At 47.1% G+C, this 26,220-nt stretch overlaps 1 protein-coding gene and 1 long non-coding RNA gene across 7 annotated transcripts in view; one reads left to right on the top strand and one right to left on the bottom strand.

Annotated features, from left to right (window-relative positions):
• Prox1 (prospero homeobox 1) overlaps positions 1-16,708 on the bottom strand; it is a 51,795-nt gene extending 35,087 nt beyond the window's left edge. The window contains exons 1-3 of one of the 6 annotated variants that reach the window (XM_051186611.1): positions 12,307-12,884; positions 12,069-12,178; positions 2,706-4,499 (exon numbers count right to left, since the gene is read on the bottom strand). In XM_051186611.1, the coding sequence (XP_051042568.1) occupies positions 2,706-4,432 (1,727 nt within the window). In that variant the 5' untranslated portion in view covers positions 4,433-4,499; positions 12,069-12,178; positions 12,307-12,884. Of the gene's footprint in view, positions 1-2,705; positions 4,500-11,224; positions 11,368-12,068; positions 12,268-12,306; positions 12,885-16,645 lie in introns of those variants that run through there. The other 5 variants (XM_051186617.1, XM_051186616.1, XM_051186612.1 and 2 more) reach the window with 5 other exon arrangements.
• LOC127223927 (uncharacterized) overlaps positions 12,371-26,220 on the top strand; it is a 115,549-nt gene continuing 101,699 nt past the window's right edge. The window contains exon 1 of the long non-coding RNA XR_007834672.1: positions 12,371-12,477. This is a non-coding gene — a long non-coding RNA (uncharacterized LOC127223927). The remainder of the gene's footprint in view (positions 12,478-26,220) is intronic.

Here is a 26,220-nt window from a genome sequence, read left to right on the forward strand (position 1 = left end):
AATGCCCTTTGGAGTAAGAAAGGCATGTTCTTGAAGGGGGAGGTTATGTAGTCCAGGAGTGATTGTTCAGTGGACAGGTTGTTCGCCTAGCATGGACAAGACCCTGGGTTCTAAAAACAAAAGTTATCCATGCCAATTTAAAGAACTTTAAAAGCACAATAAAGGCTGGTCCTCGTGCACTGTCGTAGTACATTTCTGCTTGTTCCACCAACATTTTCCATCTAGGGCCTTGTGGTCCAAAAACTGAAGTAAACCATTGCTGGCTGTGATTCCTCAAGATTTTATCAATAAAAATTTGATATTTGTTTTTGCTTATTTTTTTTTTGGAGGGGGGAGTCTAAAACATACAGACAATGGTTCGTTCAATAGAGTGGTCTGAGTCAGGTGAGCCATGCCAAGGGGAGCAGGTGCTAAGTGGGGACAGGTTTCCTGCTGTGGCTTGCCTGCCCTCTTCCTAAAACCTGATCTAATAATAAACTGATCAGCCACAAGTACAAGGAGTAGAGAAGAGCAGAAATCCAGAGGTTAGAAGGCCAAAATGTAGGAAACAAAATGGCTAATTACAGCAAGAGGCCCAAGGCCATGGAGCCTGAAGGAAGGAAGCAACCCCAGACATAAAAACCTGTATTTCAGGCCAACACTGGTGTCTCCTGCCACCACTGTTCAGAGGGGGCTCAGTGCATCAGGGGACAGGAAAAGTTACTCTGCAGAAGGACTCCTTTCCCTTCAAATCATCAAAATTCCTCTGGGGATTTAGAGAGAAAGTATAGCACAGTGAACTTGGGAAACACTGAAAGCAAGCCAAAGCCCTTTCTCTCCTTAGAAAACCAAGCTAATGAAAAAGTGGCATAATTACAATTGTCTGAGCCAATTGTAAGTCCAAACACCAAAGATGGTGTTATCAGCCAGACTCTTCTGAAACCTTGCTTAACTGGTCACTAAGATTTGCATATGTTACTGGGGAAGGGGTGAGTGGGGGGTGAGTGGGAGGTCGGGGACCACTGCAACTTTACTATTTGTTCTAAAATACAGTTCTCTGAGGTACAAGAAGTCTAGCCTTAGATATAAATTAGCCTAACATGATCGTATTCTTGGCTAGTTCGTTAGCTTCTCAAGCCGTCCATCTCATCCTCCTGAGCAGCAGCTCTGTTCCAGTCACTTTGAACAAAATGCACTGCCAGCTGGTAATATAGAGCACAACTGTGAGGCTTAACTTCTGGTGCACTGAGTTCTAGGGTTTTGAAAAGCTGAGGTTGAACCAGCAAACAAGCTCAGATCTAAGCCTTCTGTGTCTTTGCCTTTGCCTGAGATATTCCTGATTTCACTGGGGTGGGAAGAAATTCTGGGGTTTGTGGCCCAAGAGGTCTCATACTTGTGACTTCGTCTCACTTTTCCAATGGCTACCCCAGAGGAATGATAACATATTTCTGTCATCCTGGGGACTTGGAACTACTGTGCAGCCTCTGCTGCTAAAATGTCAATCTCTGTCACCAAGACTATTGCTCAAAATCCTCAATTTAGTAACAGCCAACTTAATTGCTAAATTTTATATCCATCTGGTAATTTGTTATACAAGAGGCATGCCTCCACCTGCCCCCAAATGCTACTATTCCCCCCCCCACACAACCCTATAAAAGACAAACAACCACAAAATTAAAAAAAAAAAAAAAAAAAGGATATTGAAAGGACTGACTAGTAGACGAACAAAAACATTATGGATTAAAAATTGGTGTAATACGACAGATCTGCTAAAAATAGAATCGCCATCTCTACCTAAGAGTCAGGGTCAGGATGGAAAAGAGTCATTCAAGGTGCCATTTTTATACAGCCGAGTTTGGGATTTAGCTCTGTTCTCTCGTTTTCCAAAATAATTTGCTTTGTGTGTGTTAGGACAAAAGATTTCTGTGTTTGGCTGAGCAGAGGCCACTCATGCGTACAGGCAGCTGCCCCAGACCCACAGAACAGGCCTCGGTGACACAGGGAAGCTAATGCCTTCAGAATAAATCAGTACCTGCCCATCTCTAAAATTAAAGACAGAATGCAAGCCCTCCCCACACCCATGGCTGTCACACAGTGGCAGCAGCTTCTCTGTCTTCCTTAGATCTAGTCAGGCTCCTGCAGCCACTGTGGCCTCAAAGGCAGTGAGAATTCCTGATGGTCACAGGTCTAGAAACTGGTTTTTCTCCTTATTCCTCTCCTAAAACTTACTATTTTCAGTATTTATAAGGTGCCCCCCCACACACACACATACTCCATCTGCCCTCAAGAAAGGAGGCAAGAAAGTCACACAGGAAGAAAGGCAGAGAAAAGCACTGTTGGGAGATTGCCTTAGAGACAGTTCCTAGGGACGTTGGAATTAGTTTTTCAGTGTCCCTGAACTCGGAGGCACCCAGTGCTTGGCACCCACATGCCTGTTCTGCCGAGTTATAGGAAAGGCTACATTCTTAAGAAGGTACTGGCTATGAATTGTGGTGCACGCCTGTCATCTGAACACCTCATGAGATCCAGGCTAGCCTGGACTACAGAGTGAAGCCTTGTCTCAAAGTCCCAAAACCTAAACACAAGTAACTGCCCTCCCTCCAGAACACTCCAAAAACATACTGATATATATCACCCTATATAGTGTAACCCCTAAGCTCTGGTGTGGGGGGAGCCTCCTTTGGGCTTTTGTTTATGTTTGTTCTTGAGGGGAAAGATAAAAGGATATTGCGCTTCCCGAATAAGGAGAGATGTCAGACATATCTTGAAGATCGCCACACTCAGACTTTATGAGTGACAGAGAGAGTCCTTCTGCAGTGCTGGGTGGGTGTGCTGGTGAACAGGGGTGGTGGCTCAGATGGTGGGATGACATCTTGGTCCTCAGACTCGTTGTGTCCCTAGTCAAGTCTAAGGACTCGGGAGAGGCTCTGTCTTTTCCCGAGAAGGAGCCAGAGGGAGCACCTAGTGGACTCTGAAATGGGTAGGCCATCAAGGGCAGGGGAAAAGGATGCCGGAAGCTAGGGGTGGTGAAGCCGGCGGTGGCAGAGAGAGGCGACTGGTGCAGGGGCTGGTGGTGGCCACCAGTGGCTGGGCCAGAGGCAGATTGCTCGGATGAGTTTTTGCGGACCACCAGGGGAAGTGCTTCTGTCTGGTCTGTGGAACTGGGCATCTGCACATTGCCAAAGGTGTCCAGGGGGTTCGGAATGATGACGTCACCAAAGCACTGCAGGCGCTGGTTGGCCGTATGGAAATTGTGGTTTTCTCCATTGACTGCGAATCTGGCCTGGGGGATCTGGAGAGGTGGGAAGACCTGAGGAACCTGGCGGGAGGGTTTGGCCGAGAAGACTTTGACCACCGTGTCCACGACCTGTGACATAGCCGTGTTCAGCTCCTGTTTCAAGGTCTCTGCCAGATGCTTGCCTTCTGGCTGCAAGGAATTTGGCCCGTGGTCTCTTTCTTTGTTGCTGCCTTCTCGCTTGGGCTTATTCTCAGCCATCTCCTGCTCCCTGATCAGGGCTCGAGCCCTGTCTATGAACTGCCCTGGGTCCAGCTCACACATCTCATTGTCTGAGCGTCCCACCGAGTCCTGGGCCCGTGCATCCAGGATCTCCGATCGCATGCTGTCTTCAGACAGGTCGCCATCTTCATCATTTTCGGAGTCGGTGCTGTCATAGACCTGGTAGAACTTCTCCTGCAGCTGGCGCAGCTGCTTCTGCATGTCTTCCAGCTGCTGTTTCAGCTGTCTGCGCTCCTCTCGCTTCTGTTCTTTCCGGGCTGAAACCAGCTGCTGGAAACTCTGTTGCTGCTGCTGGGGCAGCTTCTGCTTGCGTTTGTTTTCTCTGTAACTTTCTCGGGGACTAACAGACTGCGGGGCCATCTCTCTTTCATTTTCATTGCCCCTTAATGCCACACTGGGGGAATGGCTCATACCCCGGATGATATTCTCAACCCGGGCGCGCTTTGCTCTCAGGTGCTCATCGCATAAGCGATCCACATCAAACTGGCTCATAGTAGGCCTGCCAAAAGGGGAAAGACACTCTGGGGGGCTGTCTCTTGAAGAGTTGCTGCATATATCCTCCTGATGTACTTCGGAGCCTGTGCTGGAGAGACCGCTGGCTTGGAAACTGGGCTCGGTGCCACCGTTTTTGTTCATGTTATTTTTCAACAGCTGGGAAATTATAGTTGCTCCTGGAAAAGGCATCATGGTATCTTCATACGAGTTCGCCCTCTTCAGCAGCTTGCGGAGTACATTCGACTTCTCCCCATCTGCGTGTTGCACCACAGAATATTCAACATCCTGCTCTGAGCCTTGGGGATTCATGGCACTGAAAAATGTTGCCCTTGCCTTAGCAAAAAATGCAGATGCTGTCCCTACTGTCCTTTTCACTCCAATGTCAACTCTTCTCCTCTTGGTTTGCCGGCTTAAGAGGGCTGTGCTGTCATGGTCAGGCATCACTGGACAGTTATTGTGCCATCTTCAAAAGCTCGTCAGCTGGGCACAGCTCAAGAATCCCGGGACCCTGGCCAACAGAACAAAAGGACTGATGAATCATTTTCTTTAAATTTCTCCAAATTTCCTGACCTCAATCCTGAATCAAATGCAAAATGCATAGGCTCTGGGATTTATGGCACATCACAATTATTGCAATTTATCATGAACTCCACTTGAAATGAAACATTTTTAAATATTTCTGCTCCACTGGTTTAAGATGGATTAAGATTAAAAAAAAAAAAAAACTGCTTAAGCACCAGTAATATGATTCTCTTTCACAAATGCCTAAAATGATACTGTTTATCTTCGGAAGAAATTGCAGATTATAAGAACACAGCCTCTGACAAGCAATTGATTAAATTTGGGGGCATTGAGATTCTTATTCTAAAAGAAGAAGGGAGTAGGTCACACTTAAGAAACAAGGTTAAATTTTGAGGCTGTGTGAAATTTGGATAAAGAGCTGGTCTTTAAGCACTGTACTTTCATGTCACCGAAAGAAGGGAAGACTCCAATAGATGCTGATACGTAGCACACACTTTTATTACTGAATTTAAAAATCAATCTTGTCATATGTGAAATTGGAAGAACATAGCGACCAGCATCTTCCAGGCATTATTGGTCTGTTAAGCACTGAGATAAGGACAGATTCATTGTTCAGGATTGCTTACTTAGCACAGTGATGGGTTTTGGTTAGTGAATTCACAGGTGAAGATGATATCTATTGCTGTGTCTACACATAACAAGGAGGTGTTTAGAAATGGTCACAGTATCCTTTTGGTGGCTTCAATTGTTAGAAAGTCAGATTGGCTGTTGCCACATTTTGGGAGCCAGGGTGTGTAACAGCACATTACCGGGCCAGGCAAGAATACACACATCTTTAGTACCAGTTTTTATCTGGTAAAATCTGCCAAAACAGTACTTCAAATGGCTAAGAAACTCTTAAACACACACCATTTGTAGATCCTATCGCCTATGCCAAGGAAAGGGGGAGAAGGGGATGCTATACAGAAGAAGCAACTGGAGAAAGATATAAGGGAAATAAAATATCAATCAAATATATGAGAAAGGGAGATGGCTTCTTTGTATGTCAATTGGCATTGTTTTAGGGGTCAAGATATAAAAAGGAAACATCCTTGCCTACATTTATCAAAGGCCTTCGTTACAGTGTGTCACTTAGTAACTTGCTTCAGATTTTATATGCATGCAAAAGACAGCACATCTTTTTGTTTACAATTAACATTTTATGAAGAAAATGAAAATACTGCCTTCATGCCAGGTTTATCTAATACTGAACTTCGAATTTGCTTAACAGACCACATCTTCACAATAACGGGCTCCATTGCCAAAGGCAGCGTGTGGAGTGCTTGGAATCTCTCCCATCTCTTTCGGTTCACCTGTAAAAACATCTACGTGCTCCATAGGCATACATCTGTGGCTAGTTTTAAAGAACAACTACCCATGCAAATAGGCATGATTTCCACATGAAATGATCTGTAAAAATTAAAAAAAAAATGCTCCACACTTACATGGCAACAATATGTTGGTCTTTTTTTTTTTTTTTTTTTTTTTAAATGACAAACATTTCACCATGTTGTGTTTGCTCTTAGTGTTTTTCTCTGAAGACAAAATATTTTTAGAAGAGCCTACTTCACGGTGTTCTGGGGCAAGGGGTGATGGTTCTTTCTAGAGATCTCTGTATGTCTGAGGGTGAAACACTTCAAAGCAAAACATCCTGAATTTGGGTTGGAGTTTGGGATCTCAATGACTTTAATACTGGGTTTGAAATTAAGTTAAGAATAACTGAGACTCCTCACCCATTAAAGACACAATTGGTCTGGGGATGACAAAACCCAGCAATACTTATTTTGCTGGCAGCACATTGTATATGATGGGTATACAGGTGCCACTGTCAGGTGAGAGCAAGAGCAGGAAGCAGGGGCAATTTCTGAGGCATAAAAACACTTGGATGTGGGTGGTTATGAGGAAGATTCTTTTGTGCATGTCAGCTTTCCAAAACCAGGGCTCCTTGCCATCATTTTAAGATTTTTGCATCATTTGTATGAGCGCATGAATCTTCTCTCCTCTCTCTCTCTCTCTCTCTCTCTCTCTCTCTCTCTCTCTCTCTCTCTCTCTCTCCAATATCACCTGCAAAGCACATGGATTTCTAATGAGGACGGAAGATGCTCCTTGTTGTGTGTCTTCTCCCCCTATTCCCTTGCTACCTAGACTGGCCTTCCTTCCTGCCCATCTTGGACTCTGAAGAACACCTCTGAGTCAAAGGCCCCCAGAGGACATGCCAGTGTATAGATGAGCACAAGGTCATCCATCCCAGGCATCCTTCCTCTCTCAGCTGCCATTCACCTCTGTGTCAACTACACTTCCTCTTGTGTAGCCTAGGTACCAACAGCTGCATCCCTTCCTCAAGCCAGAACCAAAAGGAGGCTGGGCTCTCCCAAGGTAGGATGGCACTACTTCTTTATCTTCAGTAGAGAGTAAATATTAATTAGACACATGCACTGGGCCCATTGAGACCTAATACCCTGTAAACTCCCACCAAGCTAAATTGATTTTTAAAAAATCTGAATCAGATATCATTTAAAAATTAAGTAATGATTTCTTTCTATTTTGGGCAAGGAGAATACAAATATTTTAGGTCTCCCTGTAAAATATCCAGCTGAGATATAAACAACAGGACAAAATAAATGGGGAAAAATTATTTTATCCAGCAAGACGGCATTATGCCAATAGGTACAAATTAATTTATTTCTCCACACAGCTTAATATTTAAATAGCAATAAAAGGAGAGTGACTATACACACCAGAGCCATAATCCAGGGACATTATAGACAAGATTAAAAAATAATAGGTGGCTGACCTAGTACATGTCTAGCATCACATTTCATTAAATTGAATGTACAAAAATACATTTCCACATCAAAATGCACTATCAAGTGGCCATGGTAAAAGTAAAACAGCTAAGAACATTTTCCAAGGGTTTCCATAATTTCCAATCTGTAGTTTCCAGGACTTAATCACTCAGAGTGTCAACCCACGGAGGTATCTAACAACTTCCAATCTCTTAGCATGTAAACTAAGCTGTGGTTTTTCAACTCCAATTACTATGGATTCTTATAATGTTTTCACTTTAACACCGATTTGGGGTTTAAGCAGGCCATATAAATAAAGCCTTTTGGGCCAGTCCTTCTAAGAAACAGTATAAAAGAAGATGACAAAATAGTGATAATAGAATCTGGACCTAATGATTACTGCCCAAATACATGTGTTTTATAAAGCTCTCCTGAATTCATGTGGAAATCTATGTCAAAATGTTAAATTATTAAACATATGTTGCACTGATTGGTACACAGCCTACACTTACACTCTAACAACACCTGTACAACAGACAGTAAACAAGGCAGATGCCTCAAAAAAAAAACACAAAACAAACAAACAAAAACCAGTGGGAAAGCAACTTCAGACCATGATCAAGGAAGAGCTCAGTGTTCCTAAAGGTGGCTTCTTGAAACCCAGAGTGTCTACCTTCTGTTTCACAAGGAGGGCCATTCCAGAGGACACTGGTTACTTCATGTTGTAAAAAATAGTTTGCAGTAAAGAATTTCAAAGGGACACAGCAATGTGAAGTGAAGTGGTCAGGGCTCGACTTTAATAAGGAAGTTATTTTGGGGAGGAGGTGTTCAACTTTTACTACATCTATCTGGAGCCCAGATTCTAGACAAAGAGGTGTTTCATTATGGTAATTACCCAGATACTTCAGACAGGTCTTTGATGAGGATGGGAGTGTAAGGCTGGCATGACTTCCTGCTTCAGTTATTCAGGTATATGCCCAGGTTAGTTAAAATTATTTGAAGAAATGGCTGGGTCTTACTTCTTTTATAAAGTCATCTTTAAGGTGCCTCTAATGAGTTAAGCTGGTCACATGGTTTCAAGTGGAAATCATCATCAATATTGTAAGTCATTCTGAAAATCAGCCTGAATCCAACAGGGGAAAACCAGGTACTCTGATTCACACATATGCACTAAGTCACTCTATGTGCCTTCCCTGAATTTCTGCTAATTAACTTTTAATTTAGAGATATCTCTACATGCTACAAGGGCAAGAAAGCCTACTTGGCATAAGGTAATACTTTAAAAAACTGAGAGCTTATTGACAAAGATTTTAATTTTTTTTACAATAAAAGGTTTCAAATCATAACCATGTCATTTGCCATTCTTTGATCCTATCTAAAATTCCCCTCATTTTTCACTTGAAAAGTGAACACAGAACATTTTCTGAGACCTGCCCAAGGTATTGATTTACACTTATTTAAAAACTGCAATTCATCAAATTGGGTAAATACAAGAGCATGAGAAATAATCCTTAAAAAAGTACACTCATGCTTTTTTTCTTTTTGCAGAAAAATTAAAATACTCAAAATATTCTTTTAAGCTTTGAATGCACTAGGCAATAAGATTGGAGAAATTTCTTATATGTTATCCTTCCAATTAATATAAATACCGAATTTGTAACCTATAAAAAAGCATGTATAATCTGTTTTCACACTATAACACCACTAACACTTTATAATTTTTTGAACAATTCTAAATAGTAAAAATTTTAATATTGATAGAATGTAGTTCAGACCATACTTGTAATGATGCCAGGGATTTGTGAGAAGGGACTTTATTATGAGTTTTGAACAAATGAGAAGGAGCCTGACAACTTACAGAGTGAGCTAGCTCAGGTTTGTAGGTTGCACAGCCTGCTTGCAGAGAAACTGAGCTAGCAAATGAACACACGGAGAACAAAGATGCATGTTGTGTATGCATGACTTTTCCCCCACAAGGTGGTGATTAAACTAAATAGAATTCTGCATAACAGGCACATAAAATATCAATAAATGCCAAGTATGACTAACACCTATTAAAAATAAGGCATGTGAGCATAGCTATGGATGAAATCTTAATTATTAAAAATCTTCAAAAGCATTCAAAGAAAGTTCTAGGAAGGGAGGAGGGTTAATGTTTAAGTTAAAAGACCAAGTGACACATGCCTGTCATTTTCATGGAAACAGAGATAACCTCCAAATAACAAAACTAACCAACAAAGACTGTTAGACATCTGACCTAGTCCCACACAACTCAACTTGAGGAAGTAAACTATTTAACAAACAGACTAGAGGTCAAATTTTAAGAACCCAGACACCGGGACACGACACTTACACAGAGTTCCTAACATCTTCCCTGGCACACAAGCAGGCTTTCTTCTTTCCCACTGCACACAGTCTGTTTCATTCTGGAAATACTCAGAAAGAAGTTCTTGCAGGAAACTCTTCACAGAACTGACTGCCTGGATCTTCCATCGTATCTTACATCGCCAGAGCCCAGTTCCTTCTCACAGATTCAGATGCTCCCTCTCATCAAAGTCCTTTCTAGGACACCTGACACATGTCTGACACAGTGACAGGCACAGTCGTTCAGTATCTGAGAGTATTTAACACAGGGCTTGAAAGAGTTTTGGTATATACTTATTCTTTCTGAGCAGGGAGAGAAAGCACACTACAAAGACAAGCTTTAACAACAAGCCACACTTGTAAACTGACTTTGGTATTTTGGGCAGTTACAAACTACCCATTGCTGTCCAACACACACACACACACACACACACACACACACACACACACACACACACACACACAAAGGATCTCCCCACCCTCTCTCTGCTAAGCACTGACCTGCCAGACAGGCATAAACTGGAGAGAAGCAAAGAGAAAGTCAACTCCTTCCACCTGCTACCCTGAAGTGGGGCGTGCTTTTGGCAGGCAGAAGCTTAAGATAGAGTCTCAGCAGTCACCTGCCAACATTCTTAAGACAAATAAACAAATAATACTACCCCCACATCCAAAAAAAAAATCATGGCAGGGGTTCAGAACACAACAGCCCGATTCCCATTAGCCTGGCAATCCCATTAACCAGAACCACCATAAATTCATGGACCTCTTCAGCCCTGAAGCCTTGTGGTCTGGGGACTGTACAGAAAAACAGACACAGACACCCAGGAAACTTGCACCTGCTTCTCTTGACACAACACACCTGTCCAGCCCTGCCCATGCGCATTCTGCTAACAGACTTTTGTCTGCTTGGTTTAGGAGAGGAAATGATTTTTTTTTTTTTAAACAGAGGGGTAGGGGGGGGTGGTAAAAGAAAGGAGGGACAGGGAGGAGAGAGAACAAGAACAAGACACCATGAGACTCTTCTAGCCATGACTTTGAGAGGAGGCCACCCTGGGCCTGCTCTATTTTCATAAGCTTAAGGAGACAACACAGATGTTCTCGGAAAAATAGAAGTAAGCAGGTGAGTTTCCAGCCTTCCCCGAGGCGAAGGGCTCTGGGTTGCCAAGAATAGCAGTTTTACACTCCAACCAGCCTCCTTGGGCTACTTAAGACTGTCCCCAGCCCCTCCTGCTTCGGTCCACGAGACTCAACTTCCCGAGAAGCTGGGCAGGGGTGGGGGAGTCTGAGTGTGGCTCGGTGCTCTCTCTGGACCCCAGTCGCTCTCAGCACAGACGCTCAGTTTTAGCAGGACTAACTGGCTGGCACTGTCGAGGCCACGACAACTTGCTCAGCTGGACTTTGGGTGATGTCTACCGCCCCCCTCCCCCCAGTCCCTTCTCCTTGTCTGTTCGGGCAAGATAGCAGCTCTCCCCCCCTTCCTCCCGCCCTCCACGCCGTTCTTCTCAGCAACAATCACTCTCACCTCTCCACTCCGCTGGGCTCTTCTCCTCCCTCCCCAATCCTAGGAGCCGGGGCAACACAGTAGCACCACCCAGCTGAGGCCGGAGCGCAGCTGCCCACTACCCGAGCGCGCCTGTAATGGCTGGGGGCTTCTTTTGGCTTATGGGTGGCACAAGAACACCTCGACCTGGGGACGGCCTTCGGCAGCTCGCCGTCCCGATGGCCCCACAGTCGACCCCTGAGGCTCCCGGGCCGACTCCCCCTACTCAGTGCTTCCCAGCGAGGCGCGCAGACAGAGTGGAGGGGCTCCGCGCTTGCTCCACGGGACCGTCCCTCCACTCGTCCCTCCTTGGCTGTAGAGCCGGGTGCAAGCTCCCAGCTCAGAAAGCGCAGCGAGAGGAAAGTCACCGGGCGCCCCCCCCCCAACCCCCGCCTTCCTCCCCACGGCCGGCCTCGGCCGGGGGTTAAAAAGGAGAAGTGAAAGGTATGCAAACACCAAGCAAATAGGAAAAGCCGGGAAGAAAGGCAGCTAGAATAAACAAGACAAAGGAAAGGGACAGGGACAGGCCCTTGAGTTTCAACCCCGGGAGAAGGGAAGGATGAGGCTGGGAAGGCAGCAAGAAACCTAGAAGAACAACAACAAAAAGGGACTCGGTCCCCTCGCGGCCCCCTCTCCTGAGAACAGTAAAATAATAAAATAAAATAAAATAAAATAAAAACCAGAGCCTCAGTGCACCCCAGGCACAGTACACAAAAGGTGACAAGATCAGAGACAAGTCCGGCAACGCCAGCCTCCCCCCATCGCCACTACCACCCCAGCCACCGGCAGGCACGAGAAAGAAATAAAAGCCAAGCGGATCACTTACTCTTCGTAACTGGGAGGAGCGGAGCGCGGAGTTCCACTGAGGCTCCTGCTTAGAAAACTGTTTTTAGAGGCTATTTGATTACGATTCATGTAAATAACACCATTTTCCCCCTGGAAAAAGAATGTTTACACGGGTGTGAGTAACGGGAGGCTCTTCTCTCTGCTTCCCATTGAAGAACAAGCCAGTGCGAGCGGTTCTGGAAAAGGGGAGGGGACAGCGACCGGGTGAAGATACTTACGCGGTGCGGGCAGCAGCGGGGCGCAGCCACTCTTCTCTCTCTGTCTCTCTCTCTCTCTCTCTCTCTCTCTCTCTCTCCCTCCCTCTCTCTTTCTCTCTCTTGCGGGCAGAGAGAAGAAACCCACGCGCGCACGCGGTGATGTCTTACTGGTGATAATTGGCCCGGGGGTCGGTGAGTCTGTGCGAGAGCGAGTGAGCCTGGCGAGTGCTGGGAGGAGAGGGGAGAAAGGAGGGAGGGGAGGGGAGAGGCGCGCAGGGCAGAGCCCAGAGCCGGGGGAAAAAAGAGAGAAAGCCGAGGAGCGGAGGAGGAGGCGAGGGCTGGAGCGCGGCGTGCGGCGCGGTGGCTCGAGGCGCAGCGGGCGCGGTGGTGAAGCTCGTGTGCGCCGCGCGGCTTCCCCAGCTGCAGTGGCGGACTCTTTCCCAGCGCTCTCTGAGCTGAGGGCTCAGCTCCACAACAAGATTTACTTTAAGACACAGCTGAAGGAAACAGGAAGACTGCACGTCACAGTCCCACTGACGTACCCGGCCCCAGCACCCAATCGCGAGGCGCCTTCGGATTCAAGGGGGGATAGAGAGGCAAGAGAACTTGGGAGCAAAAAAAAAAAAAAAAAAAAAAAAATATATATAAAAGGGGTGGGGGTGAGGGGCTGGGGAGAGAGAAGGGGAGAGGGCCCCGCGCTCCCCCGCCCCGGCCTCCAGCCCCGGCCCCCACCCCTCCCTGCCACTGCTTGGGGCGCCTGGATCGCCGCGCCCCGGCCACCGCGAGCCATCTGCGGGCGTTGTGCACCGGGGCGCCGGGCTTACACTTGCTCTTCCAGAACGCAGGTCTTTTTTTTTTTTTTCATTTCACTGATACAGATGATACAGCGGCAGAGCTAAGGAAACGCTCCCCAGACTGGGAAGGAAGGCACGGAAAATTATACGGGACGAAAAGTGGAGGTTTTAAGTGTGCAGTGTGTGTGGGGGGGGGTGGCATAGACATAAAGGAGGACGTGTGTGTATGTGGGGGGGGGTTGCAAATCTTTCCGCTTTGGAAATAGTATAGATAATATCAGTATCTGGCTTCCTTTTAATGAGGATGGGCAAACACAGGTAGGTTCAGTATTTTAAAAATAAGTGTCAGGGATTTCACACTGGGGCCGCTAAATCTGGTGTTAAAAGCTCTACCTACCATTAACTGCATCCCAGTCAATCAGACCCCAAAAATTATAGGAACCACTCTCGGTTATCTTTTAAAATGTTATTTAAATTGTAGGAAAAGTTGCCACATATGCTACAAGCACAATTTCCACTCACCCTTCCCCAGTTCACGCATCCCAGGGTGGCCAAAAAAAAAAAAAAAAAAAAAAAAAAAAAAAAAAAAAGAAAAGAAAGAAAAGAAATTAGTACAATATAGAACTTACACAATTTCGAAGTCTTAGTGACAAGCTTAAAAGTTCATTAGACAAGACATTTCAAATGCCAACACCTCGGACTCTAATGCTTAAAGGCACATTGGTTTTACATCTTAGGTGAAAAATAGTAATGAGATTTCTTCAGATAACAGGGCTCGAAGAAGGGGGCCTTGGCTTCCAGGGACATGCTGAAGAAAACCTCCCTCTGCAACTTGAATGTCCCCTTCCCTGGACACAGTTAACAGCAGTGCTTACCAAAGGGTCGTCGTGGATGGAACACCATAGAAAACCCAGACTTTGCAGAGCTGTAAAGCACTTTAAATGTTCATATCTAGCAGATCAGACACTTTTTAGAAAAGGTGGTGTGGGGACAAGGATTTTTTCGAGTCCCTCCAATTCAATCAGATCAAAGGTTGAAACGTGTAGTGACAGAGTATTTATGAGATGCGAGTACACTGGCAGACCTGCCACCCTCGTCTGCCACACATACACTCGTTTCTAGGATGGTCACAATTTCAGCTTCCTCGTTTCTAGGATGGTCACAATTTCAGCTTCCGATTCATCAGAATGGAAGGGTGTATTAATCCCCTGTGAGTCGAACGGCAGTGTCTCTCTGTGTGTGTCTGAAGTCTGTGTCCTGTGGGAAACTTTTGACCGGCACGGAATTCAAACATTAAAAAGAAGAAGGAGAAAGGGGAAAAAATCAGGTCAGCCAGGTTGGTGTTCGGAAAGAAGAGACTCACCTGAGCGTCCCCAAGCCTCTTGCCCCCTCTCAAACTGCCCCCAGACCTCTTCCATCTCAGATTGGGGAAACAGCATTGCCCAGAGCTCAGTGCACCATTTACACCCCAATGATGGGCTCTTGTAGCAAGAGTTCTAATCGGGGTTGAGGACTGACATGATTTACTCACGTGCCCGTTAGGCGGGATGCAATGTTGGTTGGGAATCTTTGAGGTAAACGGATGTACTGAGTAGGGTACAATTTGGGGTTCTGAGATTGGTCCAAAGCCGCTTTCTCATTTTTCCTCCCTTTATTTTCTCTTGAAGAATCTGTTTGCACTTGTTAGCATCAGCTTGACGTTTAAAAGGGGGGGGGGTGTTGGGAAGGAAAGAGATTGAGGGGGAGAGGCAAAGTAGAAGGAGAGAGGCCATTCTGGAGTAGTTTGTGCCAGGTGCACCTGGCGTTCGGATGCTTGTTTTGCACACGCAGCGCCTGGATTCTGGCGGCGGGAAAAGTTTCCTGAGCACCCTCAAATCTAAGTCCTCTATCTATCTCGCAGAGAAACAAAGTAGGCCCGAGTCAAAGCTGGGGTAACCTCCGAACAGACAAGCAGACTCCACACTGGCAGCCCGCGCTGCTAAGGCTTGCAATTTGCCAAGCTCAGCCGCAGTTCGTAGCCCGCGCTAGGGTACAGGAGCTGAGCGTGGAAAGCGGATCGCTGGCCTCTCTGGGCGTGTGAAATGGGGTGGTGACCCTGAGCTCTGAAAGCTGCGGATAAGCCCTGTCTTGTCTCTAACTGTCCCGGCCACGCATGAGCCAGGCTCCCGGCGGCGTACTGTCTGACCTGAGCGGTGGCTCTCCCTCGGGTTTCCAGCGGCGTTGGAGCAAGGCTTGAGGCCCAACGCCCCAATCTCTGGCAACTCCCGGGTTGTTTTCTTGATAACTAAGAAGCGGTCAGTCAGCCAGGAGACCACAAGTCTTCTAGACTCCCGCCTCATCTGCGAAGCCAGGGGCCAAGCCTAGATTACTTACTACCCTTTCTTTTGGCCACCCGGGCCAGCCTCCGTACTAGTGATTTAAAGTGAGCACAAGTTCTGGACCATGCTGGGACAAACCGTCCCCGTACAGGTTGCATTAGCTGGTTTATCTGGAGAGTGATTTGTGTGTTATTAGAGAAAAGCGGTCATACATCCGGCTCTAGGCTAAACACACTTCTTGACCTTCCCTCTGGGCATTTCTAATCCCCCCCCCCACTCACGTTCTTTCTTAAAACCCTTAGGTGGGGGCTAAGAAGGGAGGGCAGTGCTTGTAGGTCATTTGAAACCACACGAACAGCAGGCATCAACACGTAGGAGCTGTTTGGAGGTTTTCAACAGATCCAGTGACGAGGCAAACGTGGGAGTGGATTTTGTGAAAGGATGTTGGAGGACCTCGGTGGCCTCCTACCAGCCCACCCACTTGCCACCACCATTACCACCACCCACCTGCGGAGGGGAAGAGGCAGCCGCGGCTGGAGCAGACCTGCCAACTGCAGGTTGCCTAGAGGCGTGTTTGACGGCGGTTCTCTCACGCTCTTGTCCCCTGTGCCCAGCGTGACGCCGAACCCAACCTGGATTTGTTCTGAATGGTGGTGGGGGGGGGAGTGAAATGCCACCAGATCAGTAGCAGTAGCAGCTGCAGCGTTTCTCTCTGGGGAACCCCACCGCTCAGAAACCTCCGAGTGATGTTTGTTTAACCAACAGTTTTCAAAGTAAACATCAGCGAGTCACTCCAAAGAAGCTGGGAGCTGGGAGGACTGGCAGAAAAAGTAATAATAATAATAATAATAATAATAATAATAATAATAATAATAATGTCTTCTCCCCAGCAGAGTAAAAAGAGCCCCCCACTTTACCATTAAAGGATACAGGATCGACACAAACATAAACATACATAGTAAGGACTTATTAGTAACAAGGTGATCTCAAAGAAAAACATAACCCAACAGGGATGAGGGGCTGCTGGTGATGGGCGGGCAGGGGGGGGGGAGGTTGTCACACCACAGCTTGATGTGGGAAAGTGGACAGAAACGAACAAAGGGCGATGGGAGGGCATTCTCTGCCCTAGAGGAATAAGGGGTGGGCTGGGAGCTATTCGCCGCCAGCCCTGGCTTTGCCTCAGGCACCGAACTTTCCAATATCAAGATATTAACAGATGGTGTGGAGCGCAGGAGGGATCTTACTTACATAACCCAGCCACTGCGCCCGGCCGCGCCGCGACGCGAGAGGCGTCCGCCAGGCCTCGCGCTCTTCCGTGGGGCTGCTCTTGCTCCCCGAGATGGCTTACTCATTCGCAACCCCACCCACCCAGGGTTTGAGGGGTGAGGGTTCTGAGAGGCTATGATTTCGGCTCTCTCTCTCTCTCTCTCTCTCTCTCTCTCTCTCTCTCTCTCTCTCTCTCTCTCTCTCTCTCTCTCTCTCTCTCTCTCTCTCTCCACACGGTTGTCTTATCTTCTTCAGTCCACCAAGGGGAAGCTGGAAGGAGCCTGGATCAGATATAAGCTGAGGAACGCCTGTGGGGACAAACGGAGTGCTCTCCCTCGTACTTGGGGGTGTCACAAAGTGGAATGTACACACACATACGGACACACCAACACACGCGCCACTGCAACCACTGGGTGTGATCAGCCAGTCTTGCTGTCAGTGAAGTACAAAGGCAGGCTCTGGCCGCAGTGTCGCGGGAATGGGGTGCGGAAAGGGTGCGATTGTGAGCGGACGCCTTGCACGAGGGGCGCCGAGTGGCAAAACCACGCCAAACCTCTGAGCATCCCACTCTTTCGAGCCCGGCCAAGGCAGTAAGCACTCTGAGAAGGGCCGTGTGGCCTCCCGTTGTCTTCACTCCAAGGCCACCTCCCTAGAGAGGCCCGGTTCCTCCTCTCAGTGACCCAGTCGTGCGTGTGTTTGCGGAACCCTCTCGGAGCTGGCTTTCCAAGACCTGCGAGGGACACTTCCGCGAGTGCTGGAAAACCTGCGGGAAGGACTGGAAGGCTGGGAGTGCGCCCAGCAGCGTTGGGCGCAAGCGGGGCTTCCTCGCGGCGTCCTGTCCTCACCTCTGCCTCGGCCTTCTCGATCAGCGCCACGCTAAGCGTCACGGCCTCCAGGCCGGGAAGACGCTGACCTCGAGAGACTGTGGCGCCAAGTTCGCCACAGAGTGTGTGCGGGGATCCCGGCCACCTGCCCGCCCCTGGCCTGTTCCCACCCGGCTCCTGCGGCCCTCGCCTCTTTCCTTGGCCGCTGCACGAGCGGCCGCTCGGCTCTGTTTGCCCCGGCTCAGCGCACACCGGGCGGTACAGGGCAGCCACCTGCTCCGGGGCCGAGAGTGTCCCTCTCAGCCAGCAGACGTGAGCCGTCGCCAGGCCGGAGCTGTCCCCGCCATGCCCCCTCCCCCGCCGCCCGCCTGTTGCTGCGTGGTAGCGCGCCACAGCGGGCACACACACAGATCCGGAGACAGGAGACCCTCTGCAGGGACAGTGAGAGGGGCCAGATGTAACAAGGGGATGGTGGTCTCGTGCTCGGCCTAGCCCAGCTTTGTCCACAGATCTAAGAGCTGTTTTCCTGGGTTTTCTCCTTTGGTGTTTGAGAATTCAGAGGTGGTTTTTCCATTTCCTGAATTTTGGTGACAGGACTTAAGTTACACGGTATCAGAGCTTTGATTGAGGACCACGGCTAGAGACAAACAGGCCAAGGCCAGAGCACCACAGAAGGGAGACTGCGGTTGTGAATTTGTTCCCAGAGAAGGGAGCCTAACGAAGTTGCATTTTGTTTAAATTAGAGCACGACCAAGCTGAAAGCCAGATTTCTGTAAAATTTTTTTCTGGTAATATTTCTTTTATGAAGTATCTAAGTATCTGTTTGTCATCATTTTGAGATCAAAAGGCAAGCCCATATGCTACATAGTTCCCCAAAATTGCTGTTTAAGTATGTTTTAAATGTTTTATCCAACGTGGAGGAGGAAGCTGCTGGGGATGAGGGGGGCGGTCTAGCATGGTGATAGGGTTTGGGAAATGGGGAATCTGAGGACCTGTTTTAGTCATCAGAATTAAGTAAGATGCTTTAAAAAAAAATCTGATCCCATCACAGGTAAAGAGATCCAAGGGAAGATAGCAGAATCTGGGGGTCACAGCAGGTCCATGGTCAGGAGTAGTCTACTCTCTGTGACCTTGTCTGTGCCTCAGTTCTCCTCATCTGTAAAATGGGAATAACACCCAAATCAAAGAGTTAATGGAGAAGCTTTGACGAAAAATAAAGTTGTTCAAGATGTAATTAGTACTTGGCCATTTTCGAACAAGAGTGAAACAGACACATAGATCGTTTACAAAAATGCATAATGGGGCCCCTCCCATTTTCAGCCTTGGAAGAAGATAGGGCACTGTGAGACTAGCTCCAGAATGGCTAGTATCTGAGACCTTAATGCCCCACCCCCACCTCATTTAAAAGCATACAAAATAAATTCAGATCGATGCTTGTCTGCAGGCTTGGCTGTGTGCTCCCAGGCATAAGTCCACAGGAAAGGAGGGGCCATTTACCATCATGGCATTTGCTTTTTGGCCCCTTTCGCCCTCACTACTTCATAGGTAACAAACCTCCTATCTCTATAGAAGCCATAGGTGAAGCCTATGAAAACAGGACCCCCCCAAAAATCTACTGGAGAGAGAACTGTAATCAGCAAAAATAAGCCAACATTTCTGTGTAAAATATAAACAAATGCATGTCACATGTCATATGGTCATATGTTTTGATATGTTTGAAAAAATAGCTCTCCTAAGTACATGTAAAGTCAGAGAAAAAAAAAAAAAAACATCCTTCATAAAATTTCACTAAAACCATTGAATCCAAGCCACTGCAAGGCACTACAGTGAGAGCCCAGCCAAAGGCAGCTGCTAGCAGGAAAGGGAGACAGGCAGGAAGGTGCCATGCCTGGCTGCCACGGTGTAGCAGGGCTAGGGAAGAGAGCCCAGGAAATGGACCTGCTGACCTAGCAGACATTAGATCAAGATGCTGGCCAGCTCAGAGCAGGAGTTAGCACTTAACTAAACAGTCAGTAACTGGGGCCATCGGAACCCTAGAAGCTCCAGCCAGGAGTGCTAGATTACAGGGTTTCAGGAAAGGAATACCAGCAAAAAGCAACCCAGGTCTGGGTGGGTGGACCTCAGAGTGTGTGGGGGCACTACCTGCATGAAGGGAGTAGAGGACTCCTTGCTCCACACCTGTCCTTGGATATTGGTATGCATCTTAGGGAGTGTGGGAATTACATTCTTTAGCCTATGCACAGGTGGCAAATGCCTGGAACCCTACAGAACAAAGGAAAATGACAGCTAAGACAACTAGAGAGGGACATATTGCTGGGGCCAAGTGGTTGGGAAGGACAGGACAACTTGTGGCTTCTATGGAAGGAACACCTTCCCCCCCCTACACTTTACTTGTGGGTGGGGCTCAGGGAAAGAGTGTGTGGGAGACTTCAGGTGGGAAGAAGGGAGAGAAAGCATGGGGTGGGTGACAGAAGGAGGGAAAAGTTAGAGGGTGTGGACAGGAGTTGACAGTGCAGGTGTGTGCGCGTGTGCGTGTGGGGGGAGCTGCCTGTACACTGTGAGTGGGACAGCTGGGCTGCATACAGCCTGGGAGGGGATGAGGAAGACTGAGAGGGGAGTATGGAAGGAACGAGGGATGCAGAAACCTTGGCGGGCACGTAACTCAGTGCCAGTTCAAGCAGGCACTCTTTAGGAATGAGCAGGGTTGAAGTGGGGGGTGGGGTGGGTGAAGGGCCAGGCAAGAGTGAAGGTGAGGGGGGAGGCTACATCTGGTCTTGGTTCCAGTCTGGTGAAGGCCAATGTTTCTTGGCTTCCCCTAGGCCAGCCTTTTGAAGCAGCTCACTTGATAATCCCAGGCTGGCTGTGAAGGGGCTTGGACCAACACCTTGTAGCCATCACCCAGAGAAGACAGATATCTTGGGTTCTCCCCTTCCTGTGTGTGTGTGTGTGTGTGTGTGTGTGTGTGTGTGTGTGTAAGGAGGGATAGTATGACTTCCACCCAGTCAGTGACACTTTGTGTCTGCTTGCTGTGCCCAGACCCTGCATATCAGCTTCCCCTTTCCTCCTAAATCAGTCTCCTTCTGCCCCACCCGAAGCCCAGGGTTGGCTCCTTTACTCCTTGGACTCCAGAAGACCCAGTTCTCTTTTTTATCTCCCACCCTGGACATCTCTCTGCATCTCTCCTCAGGGATCATGTCTGGTTGTGGTTCTAGAAGGGTCCAATAGGAGTGAAACTACAAGCAAACTAAAAAAAGGGACCATTTTCTTGATTCCAGGGCATCACCGCTGTGAAACCCTGCAAAGCCTGGCATGTGGTGGCCCTGTTGTGAGCAGCCCATGGACAATTCCGATGCTGACCCAACATGAGCAGTGATTAGCTGTGTTTGATCTGGTCAGCTTTCTGAAGCCTTGGTTAGGAGCTCTGTTCTATAAAGTCTGGATGAGAGGCAAGAGCATGAAGACCTCATTTTCTTGCATTCTGACATGACCTTTTCATGTAAACAGTGGAGAGGCAATGGCGGTATGACACTGAGCCATAGCAACCACCTGCCACAGCAACAGAGCACCTTCTCTGTGCCACTGACTTTGTCCCCTCCCTACACTTGTATTATCTTTTCCCACATAAATATTGTGGGTGGTCTGCACAGGTGGCTCAGTGGTTAAGAACACTTGCTGCTCTTCCAAAAGCACAGGGTTTGTTTCCCAGCACCCATCCTTGGGTGGTTTACAACACTGTAACATCAGATCCTGGGACTCTGCTGCCCTCTTTTGGCCTCTGCAGGCAATTGCACTCACATGCCATACCTCAGAGACACACAAGCACATATGCAATTAAAAATAAATTCTAAAAAGAAAAGAAAATGTCATAGAGTATGAGAAAAGACTGTCATTTAAATATGGCCTTTGGGATAGAAAGAAAATGTAGTGACCTAAAATGCACAATGGATTTGGGTGTCCTAATAAGAACCTTAGCAAGGACACCAAGTGTGTCATATGTGATTCTCTCAACAGCCAGGGCTATCCCATGGCATGGATGAGTCAGTGGAGGCTGGAGGAAGTCTCACAACTCAGTCAAGCCCAGGAGATAGTAAATCACAGAGGCTGGATTGGAACCTAATGTTGTGTGACACAACTTTTCCTTGGGAGATAAAACACACATGTCCACTCACCCCAGCTAGGGGTCCCATGACAGTTCAAAGTACATACCGCTGAAGTCCAATATGGTAAGTCAATGAGTTTTACTGGGATTGCTTATGGGAGTGTGGGTGATTGAATCACCAAGGACCACCCCAGCATGGGGGACAGATCATAGAAGTTTGGAAACCTGGAGTACTCTGAATGGCCCCTCAACAGATTGGAGAGTGTTCTTTCCAAGTGTCTCTCACCTAAATGCCTCCCAGGCATTTCTCCCAGACAGCTGGTCTAATCTCAGAGTCCTTGCAATTTAGCTCCAATCCTCTGAGGCAGACTCTCAGCTTGTATTGTTTACTCTGGCAAGGAGGGGCCTAGAGAATCTGGTTAGTTTCAGGGACTTCCTGAAGCTATTTTTAAGTGTTTGTCTTCTTATTTAAGGAGCTTTCTGTGAGGTAAAATGTTTCATTCTTGGAGGAAACTGTTACACAACTCACAGGTCATCCTGCTGTCATAAGCAAGACAATTTCCCTTAGGTCATAGAGACCTCTGCAGGACCTGTGCAGATAAAGTGTTTTCTTGTGTGTGTATGTATGTATGTATGTATGTATGTATGTATGTATGTATGTATATGTACCATGTGTGTCCTTAATGTCTGTAGAGGTCAAAAGAAGGCATTGGATCCTCTGGAACTGGAGTTACAGGTGGTTGTGAACCACCGCATAGGTGCAGAGTGAAGGCCAGGTCCTCTGTAAGAACATCCATTGCTCTTAAGCTCTGGGCCACCACTCCAGACAGTTTTGTTTCAATCAGTCCAGTTTCAGAGTTTCAGCTTCTTCTTGACTCCCCTACCATCAATGTTCTCACCCCCACCCAAACTGTGGACATTTCCACAACAAACTCATTGAATGAAGAGAAAGTACCAAGTGTCTACTTATGTTTTCCCTCCAGATTTAAGCAAAGCCTGTAAAGGATAATGGCTGTGCCAGGCTTCATTGTGCACCACAGTAAGCTAGTATGTCTGAGGATCCCCATTTTGTTGAAATAGAACTGTAAAAAAAATAAATAAACAAAAGGGGGGCAGGCTAATCCTGTTAAATGTAGTGCGGTGTTTCTGCAGTGTGCAGGGAGAGATTAGATCAGGAAGGAGAGCAAGCACTGTGTCAGTCTCACTAAACTAGCGTGACAACTTGTGTTTGGCGATCTTTACAGCGTGTTAGGCGACAGTGGCTGACTCAGAAGTGTTTTCTAGTGTTCCCTTTGTGTCTCCCATGGGGTTCTTTCTTAAATTTTCTTTCTTTTCCTGTCCCTTTCTTCCCCACACCGTTCTATTTTGCTTTTTAATCCACTGTGTCTCCCTCAAGTCAAAACATTTAGCTGGCTCTGATCGAGATTTGGTTTTGAAGATGCCCTTTGACCTTGGACTGTGCAAAGCAGCTCCTGAGAAGTTTGCAGTCCACCCTCAACCCCGTGCCCTCTCCTGGGGTTCCAGAAACAGCTTCTGGGGGAAACCAGCTCATTCTGGATTGCATATAGAAACTGGCCTCCCTCCCTTTTTCTTCCTTCTCTCCTTTTCACCCTGATTTCTTTTTTACCCTTTCCACCTTCTTTGTCCCTCCCCAACTGGCTTTCATCTTTTTCTAGAATGTTCTACCTTAAAATCCCTTTTCTCTTCTTCCCTTTCTCCCCCCCCCCATTTTTTGTGCTGTTTTCTTTCTATTTCCCCCTCATCTCAATGGTTTCCTTTCATCTTTTCTTTCCTAGAATTATCTTTTCAGGATGGGGGTGCTGGGCGCTGAATCTGGGGCGTCCCCTTATACCAAGCACACTCTATCACTGAGCTGTGTTCTCAGCCCTGCTCTCTTAGACGCCCTCTGCCTTCTTTGGTGGCATCATTTACCGCCTTTCTTCCTTTCCTTTCCTTTAAACAACGTGGTGACACTTCTAGTGAAAGTTATGTACCCTTGAAGGTTTCCAGCTGAAATGAGGTCAGGTGAAGTGTGCAGTTTTGGGGGGGGCACTGCCCACATAGGGAACTGAGGAAGGGTTGATGTAGAGGAAGCATGCTGTCTTTCTAAAGCAGGTGTCTGGCTGTGCGGCCTGTCCATCTTTCTGTGGCTTAGGCACCCTCTGGCCCATGGTCCCCCACCCCACCCCCGTCTCCCCTCTGCTCCAGGTTTCCAGCTTTCCCTACTGGCTTACTACCAGAGGCTAGATGTTGAGTCAATGGAAAAACAACACTGGCCAACATTAAAGGGAGGCTGTTTGGAAAAGGAAGGCCCTGCTGAGGCGCGGAGGAAGCCTGCGTGTTAACACGGGCCACCTCTTATCTGGGGCAGCTGGGCCTGAGCTGTGTGTGCTCACTCCATCCTTTGGCAAGAGGTCTTCTGCAGTCAGACTGCCTTGGGGCCCAGGAGCCAACTACAGAGACAAAGGCCATTGCTCCCCCTACAGACTGAGAATCTAGGTTTTGAAGGGAGATGCTCCCCAAAGCCTATGTCTCTGGCCACTGTGGACCCAGGCACTAATTCCTACCCGATGTGAGCACAGCCATTCTGACCGGAATGCGAGTACTGGGAAACAAGAGAAATCAACCAGAAAGAAAAGCAGAAAGGGCATGTGGGTAGACCCATGGTTCTTCCGTTGAGTCTTGAACACCCTATTGAGACAAACACAAGGCAAATGGCTACTCTCCCATAGATTCACTGCATCTCCTTATGTGGCCTAGTCAGTTTCCTCATGCTGACACCTCCAGACCTTACTCTGGGGGAAACACTTAGCAGAACTTTAATGAGTAAGCCTGTCTACTCCTCCAGCCACACACCCACCTGTGGTGGGAAACACATGCCTGTGGTCACCAGTAAAGTGTTTCCTGGGGGTGAAGTATCTTTGATAACTTCTGGACATTTCACTTTTGGAAACCTCGATTGCACGTACGAATACAGAGCAGCTTGGAGTTCCCTTCTGCTTCAGGGTTAGTTTGAATCAGATGCCAGATGTTATCTAGTCATTGCTGCCTTTTCCTTTCTCTCCTCTTTCTTTGTCTGTCTGTCTCTGTAACTCAGAGAACAACTTATGGGAATAAGTTTGGATCTCTTCTTCCACTACATTGGTCCTGTGAATGGAATATAGGTTGTCAGGCCTTCATGGTGGCATGACATTTACCCAGTGAACCATTGAGATAGCCCAAATGTTGTTTGTTTTCATTTACATTTTTGGCTTTCGTTTTGTACCAAGTTTTCTGTTGCTGTATAATATGACTATAGGCATGTAGCTTTTATGTACCATTAGGTGAATAAAATCAGTTTGGTTTGATGCATCCCAAGGCCAACCTCTAGGTCAAGACCATATGTAACATGTCAGTTCCGTTCGAGCCACTTGAGAAGTATGCACCTTTGGAGGAGAGAGGGATGATTGCAAGAATGTGATTGGTGAGCTCTATCCCCATCAAAGAACTCGATTGGTGGGCTCCCTCATCAAAAAATGCCATTGGTGAGCTTCCATTCCTGTCAAAGAACATGACTGGTGAGCTCCATCCCCATCAAATTGCATGAGTAGGCCTCTGGCCTCCAGTTTCCTTCTGTTGGGTTTCAGCCTCTAATCACCAACTGGACTCTCTCCTCAGAGAACCCAGTCATCTGGGTGCTGGATTAATCTGTAGCTGCTCAGGGGAGTTGTCAATCAGTGGAAATTCTGCCAGTGATCTGTGGCACCCATTTCAACAAACATGAATTGAATAACATCTCCTCCCATGCCCCCGCTCATCCATCTGTCCTTTCTCATCCAAGGTTTGAGTTTCAAATAGGATAGAAAGCAAGCTTTTGTTCAGTCTCATCGTTGGCCTAGGAAGACAATTTATGACACAGATGATTTGTAACTCACTGTGGCCTCGTTAATAATTAACTGTCACTGGTTTGAACCAACAACCAACAAGCTGAATGTAAAATATATTAAATTCAGCTTTATTTCTTCATGAAAGTTTCCTGCATTTGTGAAGTTCATGAATGTTTAGTATTGAGGTTGCTTTGGATTTTTGAATGATCTACTTTTTAGATGAATATTTTACATTTTCAGAACACCAAAAGTTTCCCTGTCAAGGAAATCTGGGACTGCATATTTTCTTATCTTGGAGGTTCCCTAGCCTGGATGCTAGGAGTTGAAAGAAATAGAACCGGAGTCTGCTTTCCCATGGGTCAGAAGGCATTCACAGTTACACTAATCATTTTGAGTTTCATGCTCACGACAGGGGGTGGAGCGTAAGCCTTCACATCACCTTATTTAGTTGTATTTGCTGTGAAGAAAAATCATTGTTTACCCCTCGGGAATTTCTGAAGGAAAAGAAAAATCAATTTCTATCAATGAGTGATACTTTTCTCCCCAAGGGGTATTGACTTCACAATAGTGAGTTATTTTCCCCAGACACTGGGAATTGTTAGTGGACATGTCTTTTATGATCTAATAAACATGTCATTTTCAGTGGAGACATCCTCTCCAGGGCATCCCAACCTCTGAATTGCTACTAGTTTGAAAATTTTACAGTCTTGCTCTATCTGTACAAAATGCTCCTATAGACTGTATTCTAAATTAACAAACATAGTCTCC

Source organism: Phodopus roborovskii, unplaced genomic scaffold (assembly GCF_943737965.1).
Source record: "Phodopus roborovskii unplaced genomic scaffold, PHOROB, whole genome shotgun sequence".
Taxonomy (NCBI): Eukaryota; Metazoa; Chordata; class Mammalia; order Rodentia; family Cricetidae; genus Phodopus; species Phodopus roborovskii.